A 21,354-nucleotide genomic window follows, 5' to 3' on the forward strand; every position below is an offset into this window, starting at 1 on the left:
TCAAAAATGCTTTTTTATGTTAAACGTAGACATATTAGATATCTCTGCGAACCTGCTCTATAAAAATACCACATGACCTAAACCCTGAGGTGAACACCGTAAAAAAATAAAAACTGTGTCAAAAAAGCCATTTTTTGTCACTTTACATCACAAAAAATGTGATAGCAAGAGATCAAAAAGTTGTATACCCCCCAAAATAGTGATCTCATCCCACAAAAATTATACCCTACCTAAGACAATCGCCTAAAAACTGAAAAACTATGATTCTCAGACTATGGATACTCTAAAACATGATTTTTTCTTTGTTTCAAAAATGATATTGTGTAAAACTCAAAAAATAAAAGAAAGTATACATATTAGGCATTGAAACATCCGTAACGACTGACTCTATAAAAATATCATATGACATAACCCATCAGGTGAACATTATCAAAAAAGTAAAGTAAAAACTGTGCAAAAAAACTTTTTTTCTCACCTTACATCAATAAAAGTGCAACACCAAGTTATCAAAAAGATGTATGCCCCCCAAAATGGTGCCAACCTAACAGTCACCTTATCCCGCATAAAATGATACCCTACATAAGACAATTGCCCAAAGAATAAAAAAAAGCTATAGCTCTCAGACTATGGAGACACTAAAATATGTTTTTTTTTTAATATATATAAATATTAGGTATTTCCACGTCCGTAAGAATCTGCTCTATTAAAATACCACATGACCTAACCCTTAAGGTGAACACTGAATTAAAAAAAAAAAAAAACGGTGTCCAAAAAGATATTTTTTGTTACTTTACATCACAAAAAGTGTAATAGCAAGCGATCAAAAAGTCATATGCACCCCAAAATAGTGCCAATCTAACCCACTAAAATAATACCCAACCTGAGACAATCGCCTAAAACCTGAAAAAAAACGATGCTCTCAGACTATGGAGACACTAAAACATGATTTTTTTTGTTTCAAAAATTATATTATTGTGCAAAACCTAAATAAAAAAAGTATACATATTAGCTATTGACGCGTCCGTAAGAACCTGCTCTATAAAAATACCACATGATCTAACCTGTCAGATGAACATTGTAAATAGCAAAAAAAAAACGCTGCCAAAACAGCAATTTTTTATTACCTTGCCTCACAAAAAGTGTAATATAGAGCAATCAAAAATCATCTGTACCCTAAAATAGTACCAACAAAACTGCCACCTTATTCTGTAGTTTCCAAAATGGGGTGTCTTTTTTGAGTTTCTGCTCTAGGGGTGCATCAGGGGCCTTCAAATGGGACATGGTGTCAAGAAACCAGTCCAGCAAAATCTGCCTTCCAAAAACCATATGGCGTTCCTTTCCTACTGTGCCCTGCCGTATGCCAGCAGTTTACAATCACAAATGGGGTGTTTTTGTAAACTACAGAATCAGGGCAATATTTAGTATTGTTTGGCTGTTAATCCTTGCTTTGTTATTGGAAAAAAATGATTAAAATGGAAAATCTGCCAAAAAGTGAAATTCTAAAATTTCATCTTCATTTTCCATAAATACTTATGGAACGCCTAAACTGTTAATAAAGCTTGTAAAATCAGTTTTGAATTCCTTGAGGGGTGTAGTTTCTAAAATGGGATAATTTTTGGGTGGTTTCTATTATGTAAGTTTCAGAAAGTGAAAATTTTCTTAAAAATTTTAAGATTTGCTAAATATCTAACCCTTTTAACGTCCCCCCAAAAATTAAATAGCATTCATAAGATGATCCAAACATGAAAACATTTGCAAATTTTTGGTAAATTTGCTAATTTTTCATAAATAAAAATGATTTTTTTTTTTACTACATTTTACCACTGTTATGAAGTGCAATATGTGACCAGTAAACAGTCTCAGAATGGCCTGGATAAGTAAAATCATTTTTAAGGTATCACCATATAAAATGACTTATGTCAGATTTGCAAAAAAATGGCCTTGTGCTTAAGGTGAAATATGTCAGGGTCCTTAAGGGCTTAAAAAGACAATTTCTAGGGCTTGTTTGTCTCTGGATCATTGTAAACAGAAGACAGAGGGGCAGTCCTCCACACTGCATGCCCACATGAGGCTTTAGAGCAAGGAGGTGTGTCTCTCAGTAAGTCATTCTGATTGGAAGACAGGAAGCTGCTGGCTACAGTAAGTTTGTATGTGAAGTGAGGTAAGGCAGTTTTGGCCACCTCAAGAAAACTAAAGATTGCTGTATGCATAATACTGCAGCATTGAAAACATGACAGTTACATATACTTTAACGTAAATTATTAACATTTATTAATCCCCTGGATCTATCTGCCATACTTTCATGGTACTGGTGATATGTAGTTAGCACCAAGCACCCAAAATGTACTGCACAGGGATGGAGGGACCGCCACTGGGTGTCTGCTGTGTATTACAGCTGACACTACGCTACAGTGACCTTGATTGGAAGTACATCAAGTAAAATCCCTAAATATTGACTGCTGCATCTGAACAGTTCATTTAGACTAAGCTGGCTCTTTCACTCCCTTGGTACCCCATGATGCGATTACAGGGTGCTGAAGGGTCTCCATGACATATGTTGGCCTAATGAACATCTTCTGGTCTTCTATTTTAGTATTAGGCAAGGCAGTTATAATGTATTATTGATCAAGTGATCAAGCATTTGCATGGTTAACCCCACTAGTGAGAATAGAAAAAATGCAAGCATAGTAAAATGCTAAAAAGTTTAAAATAATAATAATTATTGGTATCTCCGTAGCTGTAACAACCTGTACTATATCACCTATCTGTTAGTTGTCGATCACAGTGAATGCCGTAAAAAGGAGAAAAAAAATCTGAATTAGTTTTTTTGTTGATCATATATTCCTACACCCTTGTGTGGCACATGGGTTTGCATATAATTCTCATTGGCAATCATCTTGCAGTCTAATACTGCCGTTGATTACCCGATTAACAAGCTCATTCATCTGGCTATCATGATCTTTTGGCATGCTATCCATTAGCACGCTGTCTAATCACAATCTAGACAGCATGGGTACGAGCGATGGCGTAAAAATCGCTTCTCCCCTTGTTGTGAAGGAGATCGCTGCATGTAATAGCAGCAGTCTCCTCCGCTAGCGAGCAGGCCTTTGACGGGAAGGAACGCTGGTTTAAAACAGCATTAAGGAAACCATTAGATTAAAATAATTAATTTCTGTTTGATCAGATAGCTTCAATACTTTTACAGTATATTTTAACGTTTCTTTGGTGGAAAATAGTTTGCAGAGAGAGACTCATGAATTGTAAATAAAATAGATTTAGCCAGTATATTAAATTCTACACTTCTCAGCTGACACATCACCAGCCAAACAGCAATAATTTGTACTTGTAAACCACGGGCTTGCACATTAAAAATCCAGAACAGCTCTAGAGAGACACATTCAATGTATGTTTGTTTGTAGATAAAATTTATGTATGCAGCTGAAATATAATATAATTCAACATTTCTGATTTTGGTATCATATTTAACTTAGGTAATGTTTTCATTTAAATGTGCAAATAAATTGATATAAAATAGAAATGGATTGCAAATGTACAAAATTGAGTTGCACAATATTGTGGATTTCATATACTAAAACCCACCAATATTTGATTCATTTTTTTTTTCATGTTTATTTTATTTGAAATAAAGCATTAAACATTCTTACACTATTCTACTGTAGTAATTTTGCCAAACCCAGTAATTGCAAAACAAGTATTATTATTATTAAGAATTTTAATAATAATAATAATACATTATTAAACATGAAAAATATAAACCACATATACTTGACATCCAAAATCAGCACATCAAATATCACCAAACAATATAATACAGTCCCTGACAAAAGTCTTGTCGCTTCTCTATTTTGTAGAAACTCCTGCTATTAACCTGACTTTTAATTAATCAATTGGTGTTAGCAATAGCTCCTATGAAAAGCCAAAGCCTTCCCAAATGATGTTTAATGCACTGAAATAAATTAGTTTCAATGAAAAAAGATTTATCATTTAATCAAGACAAAAAGCAGTTGTACCTAGGTGGGTGTTGGATTTCCCAAGATTTCTTTTGGCACAGGTTGCAAATGGCATCGCTGTTGTCAGAGGCAAACACACAAAAAGAAATGCCACACTGCTGAGCTTTGCAATGACGGCATTCTGGTGGTGGCAACAGCATGCGTTGATTGGCCTGCTGTCTGGCTGACCCCAGGTGCCGATACATGCTGTCTGACTGTGCCACTAGCTCCTTGCAACGACCCCCCTCTGCTTCCAACTCGTCTCCTCCTTCTCTCTGTCTCCCCTTCTGAACTTTCCCCCTATTCTACTTCTCTTCGGGCAGGCACCCACGTGGCATCTACGGACACATCGTCATCATCAACCACTTCACTTGTATCTGACACCTCAGCAAAGGAAGCAGCAGCGGGTACATCATCATCATCATCACACTGTACGTCCATGTGTGTAATGCTGCCTGACTGAGACATATCCCTGTTATCTACATCCTCTGGCAATAATGGTTGTGCATTACTAATTTCATCCAACTGATGTGTAAATAACTCCTCTGAGGGATCAAGTGAAGCAGCTGTGGTGGCTGTGGTGGTAGTGGTGGTGGTGGCGGCGGGCGGGAGAGTGGTAACTTGAGAGCGGGTGACCAAAGCTGAGCTGGAGGAGGATGATGCATCAAGGTTCTTAGCGGAAGCTGTTGAAGATTGGGTGTCCTGTGTGAGCCAGTCAACTATTTACGTGGCCTCTGAACACTGGGCATTATTCCAGGGCCAGTGGAAATCACGGCACCACGACCACGACGGCCCCTGCGGGGTGGCCTGCCTCTGCCTGACATTATTTTTTTAGATAAGTGGTACTATGCGTGCAAGGTAATGTGCCACCCTATATAAGTTGTGGGCACAGTACAGTCTCTGTGGGCCTGACACACACACGGGCTTGCAATTTGCAAATGTGATAATATCACAGAAATTATTTTTATATAATTTTTTTCATCTGAAAGGTATTTGAGTGAATGACACCCTGTAAAGGTATGAGTGGAGGCCTAGCCAGTGGCCACAATACAGTCTGTATGGGCCTGACACACACGGCCTTGCAATTTGCAAATGTGATTATATCACAGAATTTTTTTTAATATAATTTTTTTATCTGCAAGGTATTTGAGTGAATGACACCCTGTAACGGTATGAATGGAGGTCCAGCCACTAGCCAGTGGCCACAATACAGTCTGTGTGGGCCTGACACACATGGGCTTGCAAATGTGATTATGTAACAGAAAAATATTAAATATATTTTTTTATTTATCTGCAAGGTATTTTCTGTCACACCCTGTATGAATGGTGTGCATGTGCTGTCTGTGACTGAGCCTGCAGCCTCTCACACACAGGCAGCCAGGCAACTGCAATATATATATATATTTATATATATATATATATATATATATATATATAAAAAAAAGCACACTGATGTACCAGCCCTGAAAAGGGCTTTTTGGGGTGCTGTCAGGACGCTGTCCTTACAGCAGATGAGTCTGTGGACACAGAACAATGCCCTAGCTAACGCTTTCCCTATTAAATCAGCAGCAGCAACACTCTCCCTCCTCTCACTGTGAATGCAGCTTCCGAATGAATCTAAAATGGATGCTGTCCAGGAGGTGGGAGGGTCTGGGAGGGAGGGTCTGCTGCTGATTGTCTGGAATGTGTCTGCTGACTGTGAAGTACAGGGTCAAAGTTCACTCAATGATGATGTATAGGGGGCGGAACGAACATTGCATATGTTTGCCCGCTGAGCGAACGCGAACAAGCTATGTTCGCCGGGAACTATTCGCCGGCAAATAGTTTGGGACATCACTAATGCACAGTAGCTGCTCGGGGACCCTATGACTCACACTGGAACCACCAACGATGTAGTAGGTGTTTGGTTTCTATTTTAATTAAAATAGCTGTTGCTGTTTTTTTTTTATAATTGTACAATAAGCACTTTGCACAGGAGGTGTAAGTTTACCAGTAATGCACTTGGAATGTTTCTTTATGAATTTGATTATTGTATGCATCTCAGATTATTTGGTATGAAATACGTGGTGAATCAATCATGTTGTAACACTCAGGAATAGTTTCATATAAGTTTTGTTAGTTTTTACACTTTATTTGGAACATTGATAATTGATTATGTAATGATGTCATCATCAATCACTGTTGATATTTAAGGATGTATCTGACATAATTTCTTTTCTTGACAAGGGCCCCATTGAGCTGGGCTGAAACGTTTATCCACACTGGAGTGCTGCCTCATTATTTGTCAATTGGAGGTTATCTTTGGACTTTGTCATCTACAGTACATGAGGGATTTCACCCAACCTTCACTGTTCCTGTGCTGCTGTTCTTTGTTATCTATCTATTTATCTATTATCTATTTAGCTATCTATTATCTAATATATATTATCTATTATCTATCTATTTATTTATCTATTATCTATCTAGTAAATACATGATCTTTTTAATATTGATTGTATCGGAGATACAATAATTTGGGCTGTATGGTAAAATCTATTTAGCATTCAATGTAAAAAAGCATACTTTGGAACAGATGATTCAATTATATTTAAAGTGAGCAAGGCGTTAGAAATGATTAATACATCCTTGCTGCATACATTTTGCTTATGGAACAGAAGGTATAGACATTCCTCAGGGAATATCGGAAGAAAGTGACATTTGTAAGGTATATTTGCTTAAACTAACAAGGAATAGATTCAATGTGTTCTCTGTCATATGAATATGTATCAGTAAGCAGAAATACACTGCTTTTCCTGTTCAGTGCATTTGTACAATCATTACAGCTACATCTGAAAGCTGTGACACTTTATAGTTAGAGGACTACGCACAGTGCTTTCCTCAGGGCACATCTCCATTATTAGTAGCAGCAATACACATGCTGACATGTTGGTACATGGCAGCGTGTGAAACAATACAAACTGATTGAGCAGTAACATTGAGTGGCTCTGGATGTACAAATATTGAGAGGTGAGAAATTTCATAGCTTATAAAACATACAGAAAAATGCAGATATGTGTCTGAATGCTCACCAGATGAAGCCACCATACTGAAGGTCAGAAGGAATTATTTTTCTTTTTCTTGCCTATGCTGTTAGGGCTTGCTGTGATTGGGATTACCGATGTGAAGGACTACAGTTATTTTCTTGAACAAACATTGCCACTATTTATCATTATTTCCATGAATTACTATTACAATTAGTAAAATAATACTATTTTTTTTCTATTGCCTGAACATAATTATGGGGGAGGCCATCTTGTCTGAGCTGTTCTTAAAAGCATTCACACAGCATTAAGACAATTGCTTTACGGCAGCCCCAACGGTCTGGAGCAGACCTCACTGATTATTGGAGAGTTTTCTAGGCATTCTCTGCGACATGTGCAGAGGTCATTGTATAAGGAAGGAATAGATAGGCTTTGACAATCACTTATTGTGAATGGTGGATCCTGACTTAACTATACACAGAGGTGATAGCACTACAGGTAGTATTAAAATTAGTTAACTGCCTTAAAGTCATTTATATAAACCAAGAAATAGCGGCTATTATTAGACATTGTGGCCAGTGCAAAAACTGCAGGATTTTATCTTTTTGTTTAAATATATGGAATATATGGAAAATTAAAAACATCATTAAACATTATTTTTTTAAATATGTTAACCCCTTATTGACTAATAACGTACTGCGTACATCATGATGTGGTGTTAGTTACTGCATCATGATGTTCACAGTATGTCATAAGATCAAAGTGTCACCACAAATATACTTATATAATTGTGGTCACACCGGCATCTAAATGGGTGCTAAGTATTACTGAGCTGTCCGGGCACCGCCAGGAAAACAATCACAGTGGTCCTCGCCTTTGGATCGCTGTGATTGGTCAGTCAAATTTGATTGACCAGTTGCAGCGTTCAGCAGCGCAGCTGCAATCTCCTCAGTTAGTGTTGAGGAGATCGGGGCTGCTCTGCTGTGTTTACTGGCCTCGATCGGCCGTTTAACCCGTTCCATGCTGTGGTTTGTAGGGACCGCTGTATGAAAGCGGTTAACAGGGAGGAAGCTTCCTCCCTCCCCATCGGGTGCTGCACTGCTGTGGCAGTGTCCCAATTGATCATAACAGAGGAGAACCCTCCTTCCCCCCTCCCATAGGGCCGCTGCTTTGCTGTGGCAGCATCCTGATGGTTACCATGGCAACTGGACGCCTTACACAGGCATCCAGGCTTGCCAGGGTATGTAAACCTGACAGGGGAGGCAGGAGCCTGATCAGAATAAAATAGGAGCCTGATCAGGCTTACTGTAAATGAAAATACACTGCAGTACCCTATACAATGTACTGCACTGTATTGTAGAGCCATCGGACCCACTGAATCTTCAAGAACAAAGTGGGTCTGAGTCAAAAAAGTGTAGAAAAATGAAAAAGCAAAAAAAAAATCTAACATTTTCCCATATACGCACATTTATAATTGTGTAAAAATAAAATACCCAAAATATGTTTGGTATTGCTGTGTCCAAAACAACCAGCTCTTTAAAAATATTACATGAGATAACCTGGTGAATCAGGTGAACACCGTAAAAAAAAAAAAAAAAAAAATCAGTGACAAAAAAGACTATCATCACAAAAAGTGCAACACCAAGTGATCAAAATGGTGTATGCCCCCCAAATTAGAACCAATCAAAACATCACCTCTTCCTCCAAAAAATAAGATCTGCCTTAGACAATCGGCGAAACAATATAAAAGCTATGGCTCTCAGACTATGGAGACACTAAAACATTTTTTCAAAAATGCTATTATTGTGCCAAAATTAATAAAGAAAAAGTATACATATTAGGTATTGCCACGTCCATAATGACCTGATCTATAAAAATATAACATGACCTAACGTGAACACTGTAAAAAAAGAAAAAAATTGTGCCAAAAAAGAAATTTTTTGTTACCTACGACACAAAAAGTACAACACCAAGCAATCAAAATGGCATATGCCCCCCAAAATAGTGCCAATTAAACTTTTACCTCATGAAAAAATTTGTCCCTACTAGGGATGAGCGAACTCGAACTGTATAGTTCGGGTTCGTACCGAATTTTGGGGTGTCCGTGACACGGACCCGAACCCGGACATTTTCGTAAAAGTCCGGGTTCGGGTTCGGTGTTCGTCGCTTTCTTGGCGCTTTTGTGACGCTTTCTTGGCGCTTTTTGAAAGGCTGCAAAGCAGCCAATCAACAAGCGTCATACTACTTGCCCCAAGAGGCCATCACAGCCATGCCTACTATTGGCATGGCTGTGATTGGCCAGAGCACCATGTGACCCAGCCTCTATTTAAGCTGGAGTCACATAGCGCCGCCCGTCACTCTGCTCTGATTAGCGTAGGGAGAGGTTGCGGCTGCGACAGTAGGGCGAGATTAGGCAGATTAACTCCTCCAAAGGACTTGATTAACTGATCGATCTGCAGCTGTGGATCATTGAGCTGCTGATCCTCAATTGCTCACTGTTTTTAGGCTGCCCAGACCGTTTGTCAGTCACATTTTTCTGGGGTGATCGGCGGCCATTTTGTGTCTTGTGGTGCGCCAGCACAAGCTGCGACCAAGTGCATTTAACCCTCAATGGTGTGGTTGTTTTTTGGCTAAAGCCTACATCAGGGTGAAGCTGTCACACCAAGTGCATTTAACCAGCAATAGTCTGTTCATTTTTTGGCCATATACAAAATCAGGGGCAAGCTGCGCCTGTCACCAAGTGCATTTAACCCTCAATGGTGTGGTTGTTTTTTGGCTAAAGCCTACATCAGGGTGAAGCTGTCACACCAAGTGCATTTAACCAGCAATAGTCTGTTCATTTTTTGGCCATATACAAAATCAGGGGCAAGCTGCGCCTGTCACCAAGTGCATTTAACCCTCAATGGTGTGGTTGTTTTTTGGCTAAAGCCTACATCAGGGTGAAGCTGTCACACCAAGTGCATTTAACCAGCAATAGTCTGTTCATTTTTTGGCCATATACAAAATCAGGGGCAAGCTGCGCCTGTCACCAAGTGCATTTAACCCTCAATGGTGTGGTTGTTTTTTGGCTAAAGCCTACATCAGGGTGAAGCTGTCACACCAAGTGCATTTAACCAGCAATAGTCTGTTCATTTTTTGGCCATATACAAAATCAGGGGCAAGCTGCGCCTGTCACCAAGTGCATTTAACCCTCAATGGTGTGGTTGTTTTCTGGCTAAAGCCTACATCAGGGTGAAGCTGTCACACCAAGTGCATTTAACCAGCAATAGTCTGTTTATTTTTTGGCCATATACTACATCAGGGGCAAGCTGCGCCCGTCACCAAGTGCATTTAACCCTCAGTAGTGTGGTTGGTCAAGCTGTGACACCAAGTGCATTTAACCAGCAATAGTCTGTTCATTTTTTGGCCATATACTACATCAGGGGCAAGCTGCGCCCGTCACCAAGTGCATTTAACCAGCAATAGTGTGGTTATTTTTTGGCCATATCCCAGTCTAATTCTGTCACTAAATCCATACCGGTCACCCAGCGCCTAAATACTAGGCCTCAAATTTATATCCCGCTAAATCTCTCGTTACCGCTGTCCTGTTGTAGCTGGGAAAGTTATTTAGTGTCCGTCAAAGCACATTTTTTGTTCTGGGTTGAAGTACAATTCCCAATTTAGCAATTTCATAATTTAGTGGTTTCTGCTATATCAGAGCTATTTGAAATCTATCCCTAAAAGGGTATATAATATTCAAGGTGCACATTGGGTCATTCAGAATAACTTCACACACACCCGCTACTGTGTATTTTCAAGTCTAATTCTGTCACTAAACCCATACCTGTCACCCAGCGCCTAAATACTAGGCCTCAAATTTATATCCTGCTAAATCTCTCGTTACCGCTGTCCTGTTGTAGCTGGGAAAGTTATTTAGTGTCCGTCAAAGCACATTTTTTGTTCTGGGTTGAAATACAATTCCCAATTTAGCAATTTCATAATTTAGTGGTTTCTGCTATATCAGAGCTATTTGAAATCTATCCCTAAAAGGGTAGATCATATTGAAGGTGCACATAGGGTCATTCAGAATAACTTCACACACACCCGCTACTGTGTATTTCCAAGTCTAATTCTGTCACTAAACCCATACCTGTCACCCAGCGCCTAAATACTAGGCCTCAAATTTATATCCCGCTAAATCTCTCGTTACCGCTGTCCTGTTGTAGCTGGGAAAGTTATTTAGTGTCCGTCAAAGCACATTTTTTGTTCTGGGTTGAAGTACAATTCCCAATTTAGCAATTTCATAATTTAGTGGTTTCTGCTATATCAGAGCTATTTGAAATCTATCCCTAAAAGGGTATATAATATTCAAGGTGCACATTGGGTCATTCAGAATAACTTCACACACACCCGCTACTGTGTATTTCCAAGTCTAATTCTGTCACTAAACCCATACCTGTCACCCAGCGCCTAAATACTAGGCCTCAAATTTATATCCTGCTAAATCTCTCGTTACCGCTGTACTGTTGTTGCTTGGAAAGATATTTAGTGTCCGTCAAAGCACATTTTTTGTTCTGGGTTGAAGTACAATTCCCAATTTAGCAATTTCATAATTTAGTGGTTTCTGCTATATCAGAGCTATTTGAAATCTATCCCTAAAAGGGTATATAATATTCAAGGTGCACATTGGGTCATTCAGAATAACTTCACACACACCCGCTACTGTGTATTTTCAAGTCTAATTCTGTCACTAAACCCATACCTGTCACCCAGCGCCTAAATACTAGGCCTCAAATTTATATCCTGCTAAATCTCTCGTTACCGCTGTACTGTTGTTGCTGGGCAAGATATTTAGTGTCCGTCAAAGCACATTTTTTGTTCTGGGTTGAAATACAATTCCCAATTTAGCAATTTCATAATTTAGTGGTTTCTGCTATATCAGAGCTATTTGAAATCTATCCCTAAAAGGGTATATAATATTCAAGGTGCACATTGGGTCATTCAGAATAACTTCACACACACCCGCTACTGTGTATTTCCAAGTCTAATTCTGTCACTAAACCCATACCTGTCACCCAGCGCCTAAATACTAGGCCTCAAATTTATATCCTGCTAAATCTCTCGTTACCGCTGTACTGTTGTTGCTGGGCAAGATATTTAGTGTCCGTCAAAGCACATTTTTTGTTCTGGGTTGAAATACAATTCCCAATTTAGCAATTTCATAATTTAGTGGTTCCTGCTATATCAGAGCTATTTGAAATCTATCCCAAAAAGGGTATATAATATTCAAGGTGCACATAGGGTCATTCAGAATAACTTCACACACACGCTTCTGTGCATTTCCAAGTCTAATTCTGTCACTAAATCCATACCGGTCACCCAGCGCCTAAATACTAGGCCTCAAATTTATATCCCGCTGAATTTGAATACAATACATTGGGCCAAATAATATATTTATCTCCCACCCAGTCTTCTGCAGAAAGCGCACAGATGGCGCCTGAAAACCAACCCCATCAGTCTGTCACATCACCCCCATGCATACCAGGGAAACTGTCTCAGCCTCAAGTTATGCAGCAGTCTCTTATGCTGTTTGAAGACTCCTCTGGCAGGGTTTCCCAAGGGCATCCACCTAGCCCTTCCCCAGCGGTGAAAGACATAGAATGCACTGACGCACAACCACTTATGTTTCCTGATGATGAGGACATGGGAATACCACCTCAGCATGTCTCTGATGATGACGAAACACAGGTGCCAACTGCTGCGTCTTTCTGCAGTGTGCAGACTGAACAGGAGGTCAGGGATCAAGACTGGGTGGAAGACGATGCAGGGGACGATGAGGTCCTAGACCCCACATGGAATGAAGGTCGTGCCACTGACTTTCACAGTTCGGAGGAAGAGGCAGTGGTGAGACCGAGCCAACAGCGTAGCAAAAGAGGGAGCAGTGGGCAAAAGCAGAACACCCGCCGCCAAGAGACTCCGCCTGCTACTGACCGCCGCCATCTGGGACCGAGCACCCCAAAGGCAGCTTCAAGGAGTTCCCTGGCATGGCACTTCTTCAAACAATGTGCTGACGACAAGACCCGAGTGGTTTGCACGCTGTGCCATCAGAGCCTGAAGCGAGGCATTAACGTTCTGAACCTGAGCACAACCTGCATGACCAGGCACCTGCATGCAAAGCATGAACTGCAGTGGAGTAAACACCTTAAAACCAAGGAAGTCACTCAGGCTCCCCCTGCTACCTCTTCTGCTGCTGCCGCCTCGGCCTATTCTGCTGCTGCCGCCTCGGCCTCTTCCTCCGCCTCTGGAGGAACGTTGGCACCTGCCGCCCAGCAAACAGGGGATGTACCACCAACACCACCACCACCACCTCCGTCACCAAGCGTCTCAACCATGTCACACGCCAGCGTTCAGCTCTCCATCTCACAAACATTTGATAGAAAGCGTAAATTCCCACCTAGCCACCCTCGATCCCTGGCCCTGAATGCCAGCATTTCTAAACTACTGGCCTATGAAATGCTGTCATTTAGGCTGGTGGACACAGACAGCTTCAAACAGCTCATGTCGCTTGCTGTCCCACAGTATGTTGTTCCCAGCCGGCACTACTTCTCCAAGAGAGCCGTGCCTTCCCTGCACAACCAAGTATCCGATAAAATCAAGTGTGCACTGCGCAACGCCATCTGTAGCAAGGTCCACCTAACCACAGATACGTGGACCAGTAAGCACGGCCAGGGACGCTATATCTCCCTAACTGCACACTGGGTAAATGTAGTGGCAGCTGGGCCCCAGGCGGAGAGCTGTTTGGCGCACGTCCTTCCGCCGCCAAGGATCGCAGGGCAACATTCTTTGCCTCCTGTTGCCACCTCCTCCTTCTCAGCTTCCTCCTCCTCTTCTTCCACCTGCTCATCCAGTCAGCCACACACCTTCACCACCAACTTCAGCACAGCCCGGGGTAAACGTCAGCAGGCCATTCTGAAACTCATATGTTTGGGGGACAGGCCCCACACCGCACAGGAGTTGTGGCGGGGTATTGAACAACAGACCGACGAGTGGTTGCTGCCGGTGAGCCTCAAGCCCGGCCTGGTGGTGTGTGATAATGGGCGAAATCTCGTTGCAGCTCTGGGACTAGCCAATTTGACGCACATCCCTTGCTTGGGAGGTGGCCCAGGAGGAGGAGGAGGAGGAGGAGGAAGAGGGGTCATTTTTAGCACTTTCAGGCCAGTCTCTTCGAAGTGACTCAGAGGGAGGTTTTTGGCAACAGCAGAGGCCAGGTACAAATGTGGCCAGCCAGGGCCCACTACTGGAGGACGAGGAGGACGAGGATGAGGAGGAGGTGGAGGAGGATGAGGATGAAGCATGGTCACAGCGGGGTGGCACCCAACGCAGCTCGGGTCCATCACTGGTGCGTGGCTGGGGGGAAAGGCAGGACGATGACGATACGCCTCCCACAGAGGACAGCTTGTCCTTACCCCTGGGCAGCCTGGCACACATGAGCGACTACATGCTGCAGTGCCTGCGCAACGACAGCAGAGTTGCCCACATTTTAACCTGTGCGGACTACTGGGTTGCCACCCTGCTGGATCCACGCTACAAAGACAATGTGCCCACCTTACTTCCTGCACTGGAGCGTGATAGGAAGATGCGCGAGTACAAGCGCACGTTGGTAGACGCGCTACTGAGAGCATTCCCAAATGTCACAGGGGAACAAGTGGAAGCCCAAGGCCAAGGCAGAGGAGGAGCAAGAGGTCGCCAAGGCAGCTGTGTCACGGCCAGCTCCTCTGAGGGCAGGGTTAGCATGGCAGAGATGTGGAAAACTTTTGTCAACACGCCACAGCTAACTGCACCACCACCTGATACGCAACGTGTTAGCAGGAGGCAACATTTCACTAACATGGTGGAACAGTACGTGTGCACACCCCTCCACGTACTGACTGATGGTTCGGCCCCATTCAACTTCTGGGTCTCTAAATTGTCCACGTGGCCAGAGCTAGCCTTTTATGCCTTGGAGGTGCTGGCCTGCCCGGCAGCCAGCGTTTTGTCTGAACGTGTATTCAGCACGGCAGGGGGCGTCATTACAGACAAACGCAGCCGCCTGTCTACAGCCAATGTGGACAAGCTGACGTTCATAAAAATGAACCAGGCATGGATCCCACAGGACCTGTCCGTCCCTTGTCCAGATTAGACATTAACTACCTCCCCATAACCATATATTATTGGACTCCAGGGCACTTCCTCATTCAATCCTATTTTTATTTTCATTTTACCATTATATTGCAAGGCTACCCAAAGTTGAATGAACCTCTCCTCTGCCTGTGTGCTAGGCCTAAATATATGCCAATGGATTGTTGCAGTGGTGGCTGACGTGAAGCCTCATTCTCTGCTATGACATGCAGACTGATTCTCTGGTGACATGAAGCCAGATTGTCTGTTACGGGACCTCTCTCCTCTGCCTGGGTGCTGGGCCTGAATTTATGACAATGGACTGTTGCAGTGGTGGCTGACGTGAAGCCTGATTCTCTGCTATGACATGCAGACTGATTCTCTGCTGACATGAAGCCAGATCCTCTGTTGCGGGACCTCTCTCCTCTGCCTGGGTGCTGGGCCTAAATTTATGAAAATGGACTGTTGCAGTGGTGGGTGACGTGAAGCCTCATTCTCTGCTATGACATGCAGACTGATTCTCTGCTGACATGAAGCCAGATCGTCTGTTACGGGACCTCTCTCCTCTGCCTGGGTGCTGGGCCTAAATTTATGAAAATGGACTCTTACAGTGGTGGGTGACGTGAAGCCTGATTCTCTGCTATGACATGAAGACTGATTCTCTGCTGACATGAAGCCAGATCCTCTGTTACGGGACCTCTCTCCTCTGCCTGGGTGCTGGGCCTAAATATCTGACAATGGACTGTTGCATTGGTGGCTGACGTGAAGCCTGATTCTCTGCTATGATATGAAGACTGATTCTCTGCTGACATGAAGCCAGATTGTCTGTTACGGGACCTCTCTCCTCTGCCTGTGTGCTAGGCCTAAATATATGCCAATGGATTGTTGCAGTGGTGGCTGACGTGAAGCCTGATTCTCTGCTATGACATGCAGACTGATTCTCTGGTGACATGAAGCCAGATCCTCTGTTACGGGACCTCTCTCCTCTGCCTGGGTGCTGGGCCTAAATTTATGAAAATGGACTGTTGCAGTGGTGGGTGACGTGAAGCCTGATTCTCTGCTATGACATGCAGACTGATTCTCTGGTGACATGAAGCCAGATCCTCTGTTACGGGACCTCTCTCCTCTGCCTGGGTGCTGGGCCTAAATTTATGAAAATGGACTGTTGCAGTGGTGGGTGACGTGAAGCCTCATTCTCTGCTATGACATGCAGACTGATTCTCTGCTGACATGAAGCCAGATTGTCTGTTACGGGACCTCTCTCCTCTGCCTGGGTGCTGGGCCTGAATTTATGACAATGGACTGTTGCAGTGGTGGCTGACGTGAAGCCTGATTCTCTGCTATGATATGAAGACTGATTCTCTGCTGACATGAAGCCAGATTGTCTGTTACGGGACCTCTCTCCTCTGCCTGGGTGCCGGGGCCTAAATATCTGAGAATGGACTGTTCCAGTGGTGGGTAACGGGAAGCCAGATTCTCTGCTATGATATGAAGACTGATTCTCTGCTGACATGAAGCCAGATTGTCTGTTACGGGACCTCTCTCCTCTGCCTGGGTGCTGGGCCTAAATTTATGAAAATGGACTCTTACAGTGGTGGGTGACGTGAAGCCTGATTCTCTGCTATGACATGAAGACTGATTCTCTGCTGACATGAAGCCAGATTGTCTGTTACGGGACCTCTCTCCTCTGCCTGGGTGCCGGGGCCTAAATATCTGAGAATGGACTGTTCCAGTGGTGGGTGACGGGAAGCCAGATTCTCTGCTATGGAACCTCTCTCCAATTGATTTTGGTTAATTTTTATTTATTTAATTTTTATTTTAATTAATTTCCCTATCCACATTTGTTTGCAGGGGATTTACCTACATGTTGCTGCCTTTTGCAGCCCTCTAGCCCTTTCCTGGGCTGTTTTACAGCCGTTTTAGTGCCGAAAAGTTCGGGTCCCCATTGACTTCAATGGGGTTCGGGTTCGGGACGAAGTTCGGATCGGGTTCGGATCCCGAACCCGAACATTTCCGGGATGTTCGGCCGAACTTCTCGAACCCGAACATCCAGGTGTTCGCTCAACTCTAGTCCCTACCTAAGACAATCCGCCAAAAAATAAAAAAAAGCTATTGCTCTCAGACCATGAAGACACTAAAACATGTTTTGTTTCAAAAGTGCTATTATTGCATAAAAGTTATGATTGTTTCTACTGTAGCATGCATTTGGGCCTCTTCAAAAGGGGCATGGTGTCTAAAAACCAGTCCAGTAAAATCTGCCTTCCAAAAACCACATGGAGCGCCTTTTCTTCTGCGCCCTGCCATGTGCCCGTACAGCATGGTGATGGTACCACCAGGGTAATAAATATTGAGTTTTTTTGGGGGCTGTTAACCCTCAATGTGTTAAAGAAAAAAATTGATTAAAATGGAAAATATATTTATTACCACCAGGGTAATAAATATTGAGTTTTTTTGGGGGCTGTTAACCCTCAATGTGTTAAAGAAAAAAATTGATTAAAATGGAAAATCTGTCAAAAAATTTAAATTTAGAAATGTCATCTCCATTTTCATTTAATTCTTGTGGAATACCTAAAGGGTTAGCAAAGTTTATAAAATCAGTTTTGAGGGATTTCTACTATGCAAGCCCCACAAAGTGTCTTCAGACCTGAACTGGTCCTTTAAAAAGCTGGTTTTGGAAATTTTCTAAAAAAATGTAAGAATTGCTACTAGAATTATAAACCTTCTAACGTCCCAAAAAATAAAATGACATAACGATTCCAACATAAAGTGGACATATGTGGAATGTTAAGTAATAAATATTTCATGAGGTATCACTTTCTGTTTTAAAAGCAAAAAAAGAAATGTAAATTTTGAAAATTGCTAATTTTTCTAAATTTTGGGGAAATTTGGGATTTTTTCCATAAATGAAGGTCAAATATATTAACTAAAATTTTTGACTGTCATGAAGTACAATTTGTCATAAGAAAACAATCTCAGAAAGGCTTGGATAAGTAAAAGTGTTCCAAAGTTAATACCACATAAAGTGACACAAATTTTCAAAAAGGTCACAAAGGTGCAAAATTGCCCGCTCATTAAGGAGTTATACACAAAAAAAGTTATTTAAACAGCAGGTTATTTTCTGATGATGCATTTCCTTTAATATAGTAATGTAATTACTGCCTGTTTGATCTGCTATTTTTTTGCTGATTGATGATTTGCTGCCGAGCATGTGGAACATGATCCCTTCAGAGTGCTGTATGGGCATCGGGAATCAGCAAAAAGTGAAGAAAACTGGTGTGTGCTGTACGTTGTCTTGTACTACAAGGAAGAGGAAATATCCATGTGTTCAGAGTACAAGTGCTTAATGTTGCACAGACAGGAAATAAACACACCAAGAATATGGTAACTTGCCTGCATATGGGACAAAGGCATTTCACACATCTATTTAAACACATTTTTAGAGACTAGAAAATAAAACATTTAGCTTTTGTAGAAATCTTAGGTAGTTCATTTATTTGTATTCAGTTCAAGTTATTGAGTTATGTCAAATATCTGAGGGTCTCATAGCTTCTGAGTTAAATGCAGTTCAGTGTGAGAAAGAAAGAAAGTGTTATAACTATAAATGTTCATAATGGTTTGGGGTCATTATTGCCTTTGAATCCAAACTATTGTCATCTTCGATTGAGGGAAAAAGTGTCACCAGTGGTATTGATCACAAAAAAAACCCCCAAAAAAACAGAGACAGTATGACATTTCTCAAGCCCCTGCTTTCATTGTGAAAAACAATATTAACTTACCTTACCTATTGTCAAGTTCTCTTAAAGGGGTTCTCTGAGCTTTTTATATTGATGACTTATCCTCAGGATTGGTCATCAATATCAAATTGGCGGAGAACTGAAACCTGGAACCCCCGCTGATCAGCTGTATGAGGAGACAGCACGCACTGTATGCACCTGACATCTTCCTTCCCTCTTTCTGTCCACTGCTGCTTTGTCAAAGACATATCCTGAGGATAGGTCATCAATATTAAAAGACCCAGAACCACTTCAATACACACTATATACAAATAAACAAGATCCCCTATCCCCGATATTCCTTTTTAATTCAATGTATTTGATAAGAATACTCATTTTATTGGTTTATATCATTATAATGTACACATACACTGAGCTTGGAAAAATCTACAAGTAAAAATGGGTGTGTTCATTCCCTTGGATAGGTTCTAGTTGTACTATGTTATTAATATGTTCTGTTATTTTCAAGACCTGCTTTTGAAGCTCTTCAAATTATGATTCCAGTTATGTTTGCTCTAATCACCACTCACACTTACAGTGCCTACTGTAAAACTTGGAGAAGGAGGCATGATAATTTGCATCATCTCAGTCAATTGCATGCTTATAACTTTGTGAGAAAAATTTGGGAAAGACTATTTCATGTTCACATATAACCGTGCCCCTGTGAACAAAGGAGTCTCCAAAGATATGGTTTTATAAGCTTGTTATGGAGAAACTTGAGTGGCCTGCACAGAGCCCTGATTTTAACTCTTTGATCACCTTTGGGTTACTTTGGAACACTGATTGTGAGCCAACATGATGCCTGACTTCACAAGTGCATGCTTGATTGAATGGTCAAAGATCCCCTCAGCAACACTCCAAAACCTTGTGGAAAGCCTTTAGAGAAGAGTGGATATTGTTATAGATACAAAGCAGTAAGACATGAAAAGAAATATATATATATATATATATAGATATATAAATCTGATATCACCATTATTGAAACAACCTTTAGAGTAAAGTAATAAACCACACGGTGAACCCCGTAAAAAAAAAAAAAAGTTAATAAAAAGCAATGAAAAAGTCATATATAGCCAAATATGGTACCCATAATAGCTACAGCCTGTCCAGTAAAAACAAGCCATCAACTACCATATGTTGACGGAAACGTAAAAATGTCATGGATGTTAATGTATGGCAATGCATAATATAACTGTTCCAGATTACTATTTATTTATTTATTTTTTTCCTTCTAACTCAGGAAAGCTGCAGTAAAACACACAGTCAGGACTACTGTTAAAATAGTGTTGAGCGTAAATATTCGAATTAAAAATATTTATAACGAACATCACAACTTTGAGTATTTTGAATATAGTGCTATATATTCGTTTTTCAATATTCGTAAAAAAAAATTCCATCTGAAGTTGATTCCTCCCTGCTTAAGTTTCTTGACAAGCAACTTAAGCAGGTAAGAATCATGACTTCAGATGGAAAAAATGATAAATGTTATAAAAAACTAATATATAGCACTATATTCTATTTAGTGCTATATATTTTTGTTTTTTAGAATATTCGTCATTGACGAATATTCTAAAAAATGCATATATAGCACTATATTGAATATAGTGCTATATATTAGTTTTTTTTAGAATATTTGTCATTTTTTTTCCATCTGAAGTTATGATTCCTCCCTGCTTAAGTCGCTTGTCAAGAAACTTAAGCAGGTAGGAATCATGACTTCAGATGGAAAAAAAATTGACGAATATTCCAAAAAGTGAATATCCTACAAAATATTTGCTGAAATATTGCGAATTCGAATAAGACCCCTGCCGCTCATCACTGAAAGGCAGCACACTTCTATATTTATGCTCATGGTTTTGGAATGGGATTGCCAAAAAGATCATGCTTTTTGCCATATGGTGCAGATAAATTGTTGTCCAACCTTTTGCTGTTGAAATTCTGATCTGTTGTTATAACATACATATATTCAGAACTACATAGAGTATTAATTTGAAATATTCTCCTTTCTAAGACACACACTTTCATTTTTCAATAAATGCTGTGGTTGATATATATTTTTCTTTCTACTAGGTTATTCATACGATCACAGTCGTAGATAAAGATGACACAGCAAATGGGCAAAAATTTCATTTTTCTCTGCGAGAAAGTCACCCGCAAAACCCAAACTTCACTTTAAGAAATAATGAAGGTAATTAATTTTGGCTATTGATTATATTACCTATTATGTGCTGTATAATAATAGGATGAAATGCCTCTAAAATGTGTAACTGAATAATTTCTCTCATTTTATCCAGCATTTTCTTAACGCATATCTCCAGTTTCAAAATAATTTGTATATTTAATGGAACTTACTGACTGAATTTACTAACTAAGCCTATTTGTAATATACTCCATTAGAGGTCAATTCCTTCTTCA

At 40.9% G+C, this 21,354-nt stretch overlaps 1 protein-coding gene across 2 annotated transcripts in view; it reads left to right on the top strand.

Annotated features, from left to right (window-relative positions):
* The window catches only part of CDH18 (cadherin 18), a 601,306-nt gene that overhangs the window by 560,633 nt on the left and 19,319 nt on the right, over window positions 1-21,354 (top strand). For both annotated transcript variants that reach the window (XM_044293327.1, XM_044293328.1), the window contains exon 9: window positions 21,010-21,127. In XM_044293327.1, the coding sequence (XP_044149262.1) occupies window positions 21,010-21,127 (118 nt within the window). The remainder of the gene's footprint in view (window positions 1-21,009; window positions 21,128-21,354) is intronic.

This window comes from Bufo gargarizans, chromosome 5 (assembly GCF_014858855.1).
Source record: "Bufo gargarizans isolate SCDJY-AF-19 chromosome 5, ASM1485885v1, whole genome shotgun sequence".
NCBI classification, from domain to species: Eukaryota; Metazoa; Chordata; class Amphibia; order Anura; family Bufonidae; genus Bufo; species Bufo gargarizans.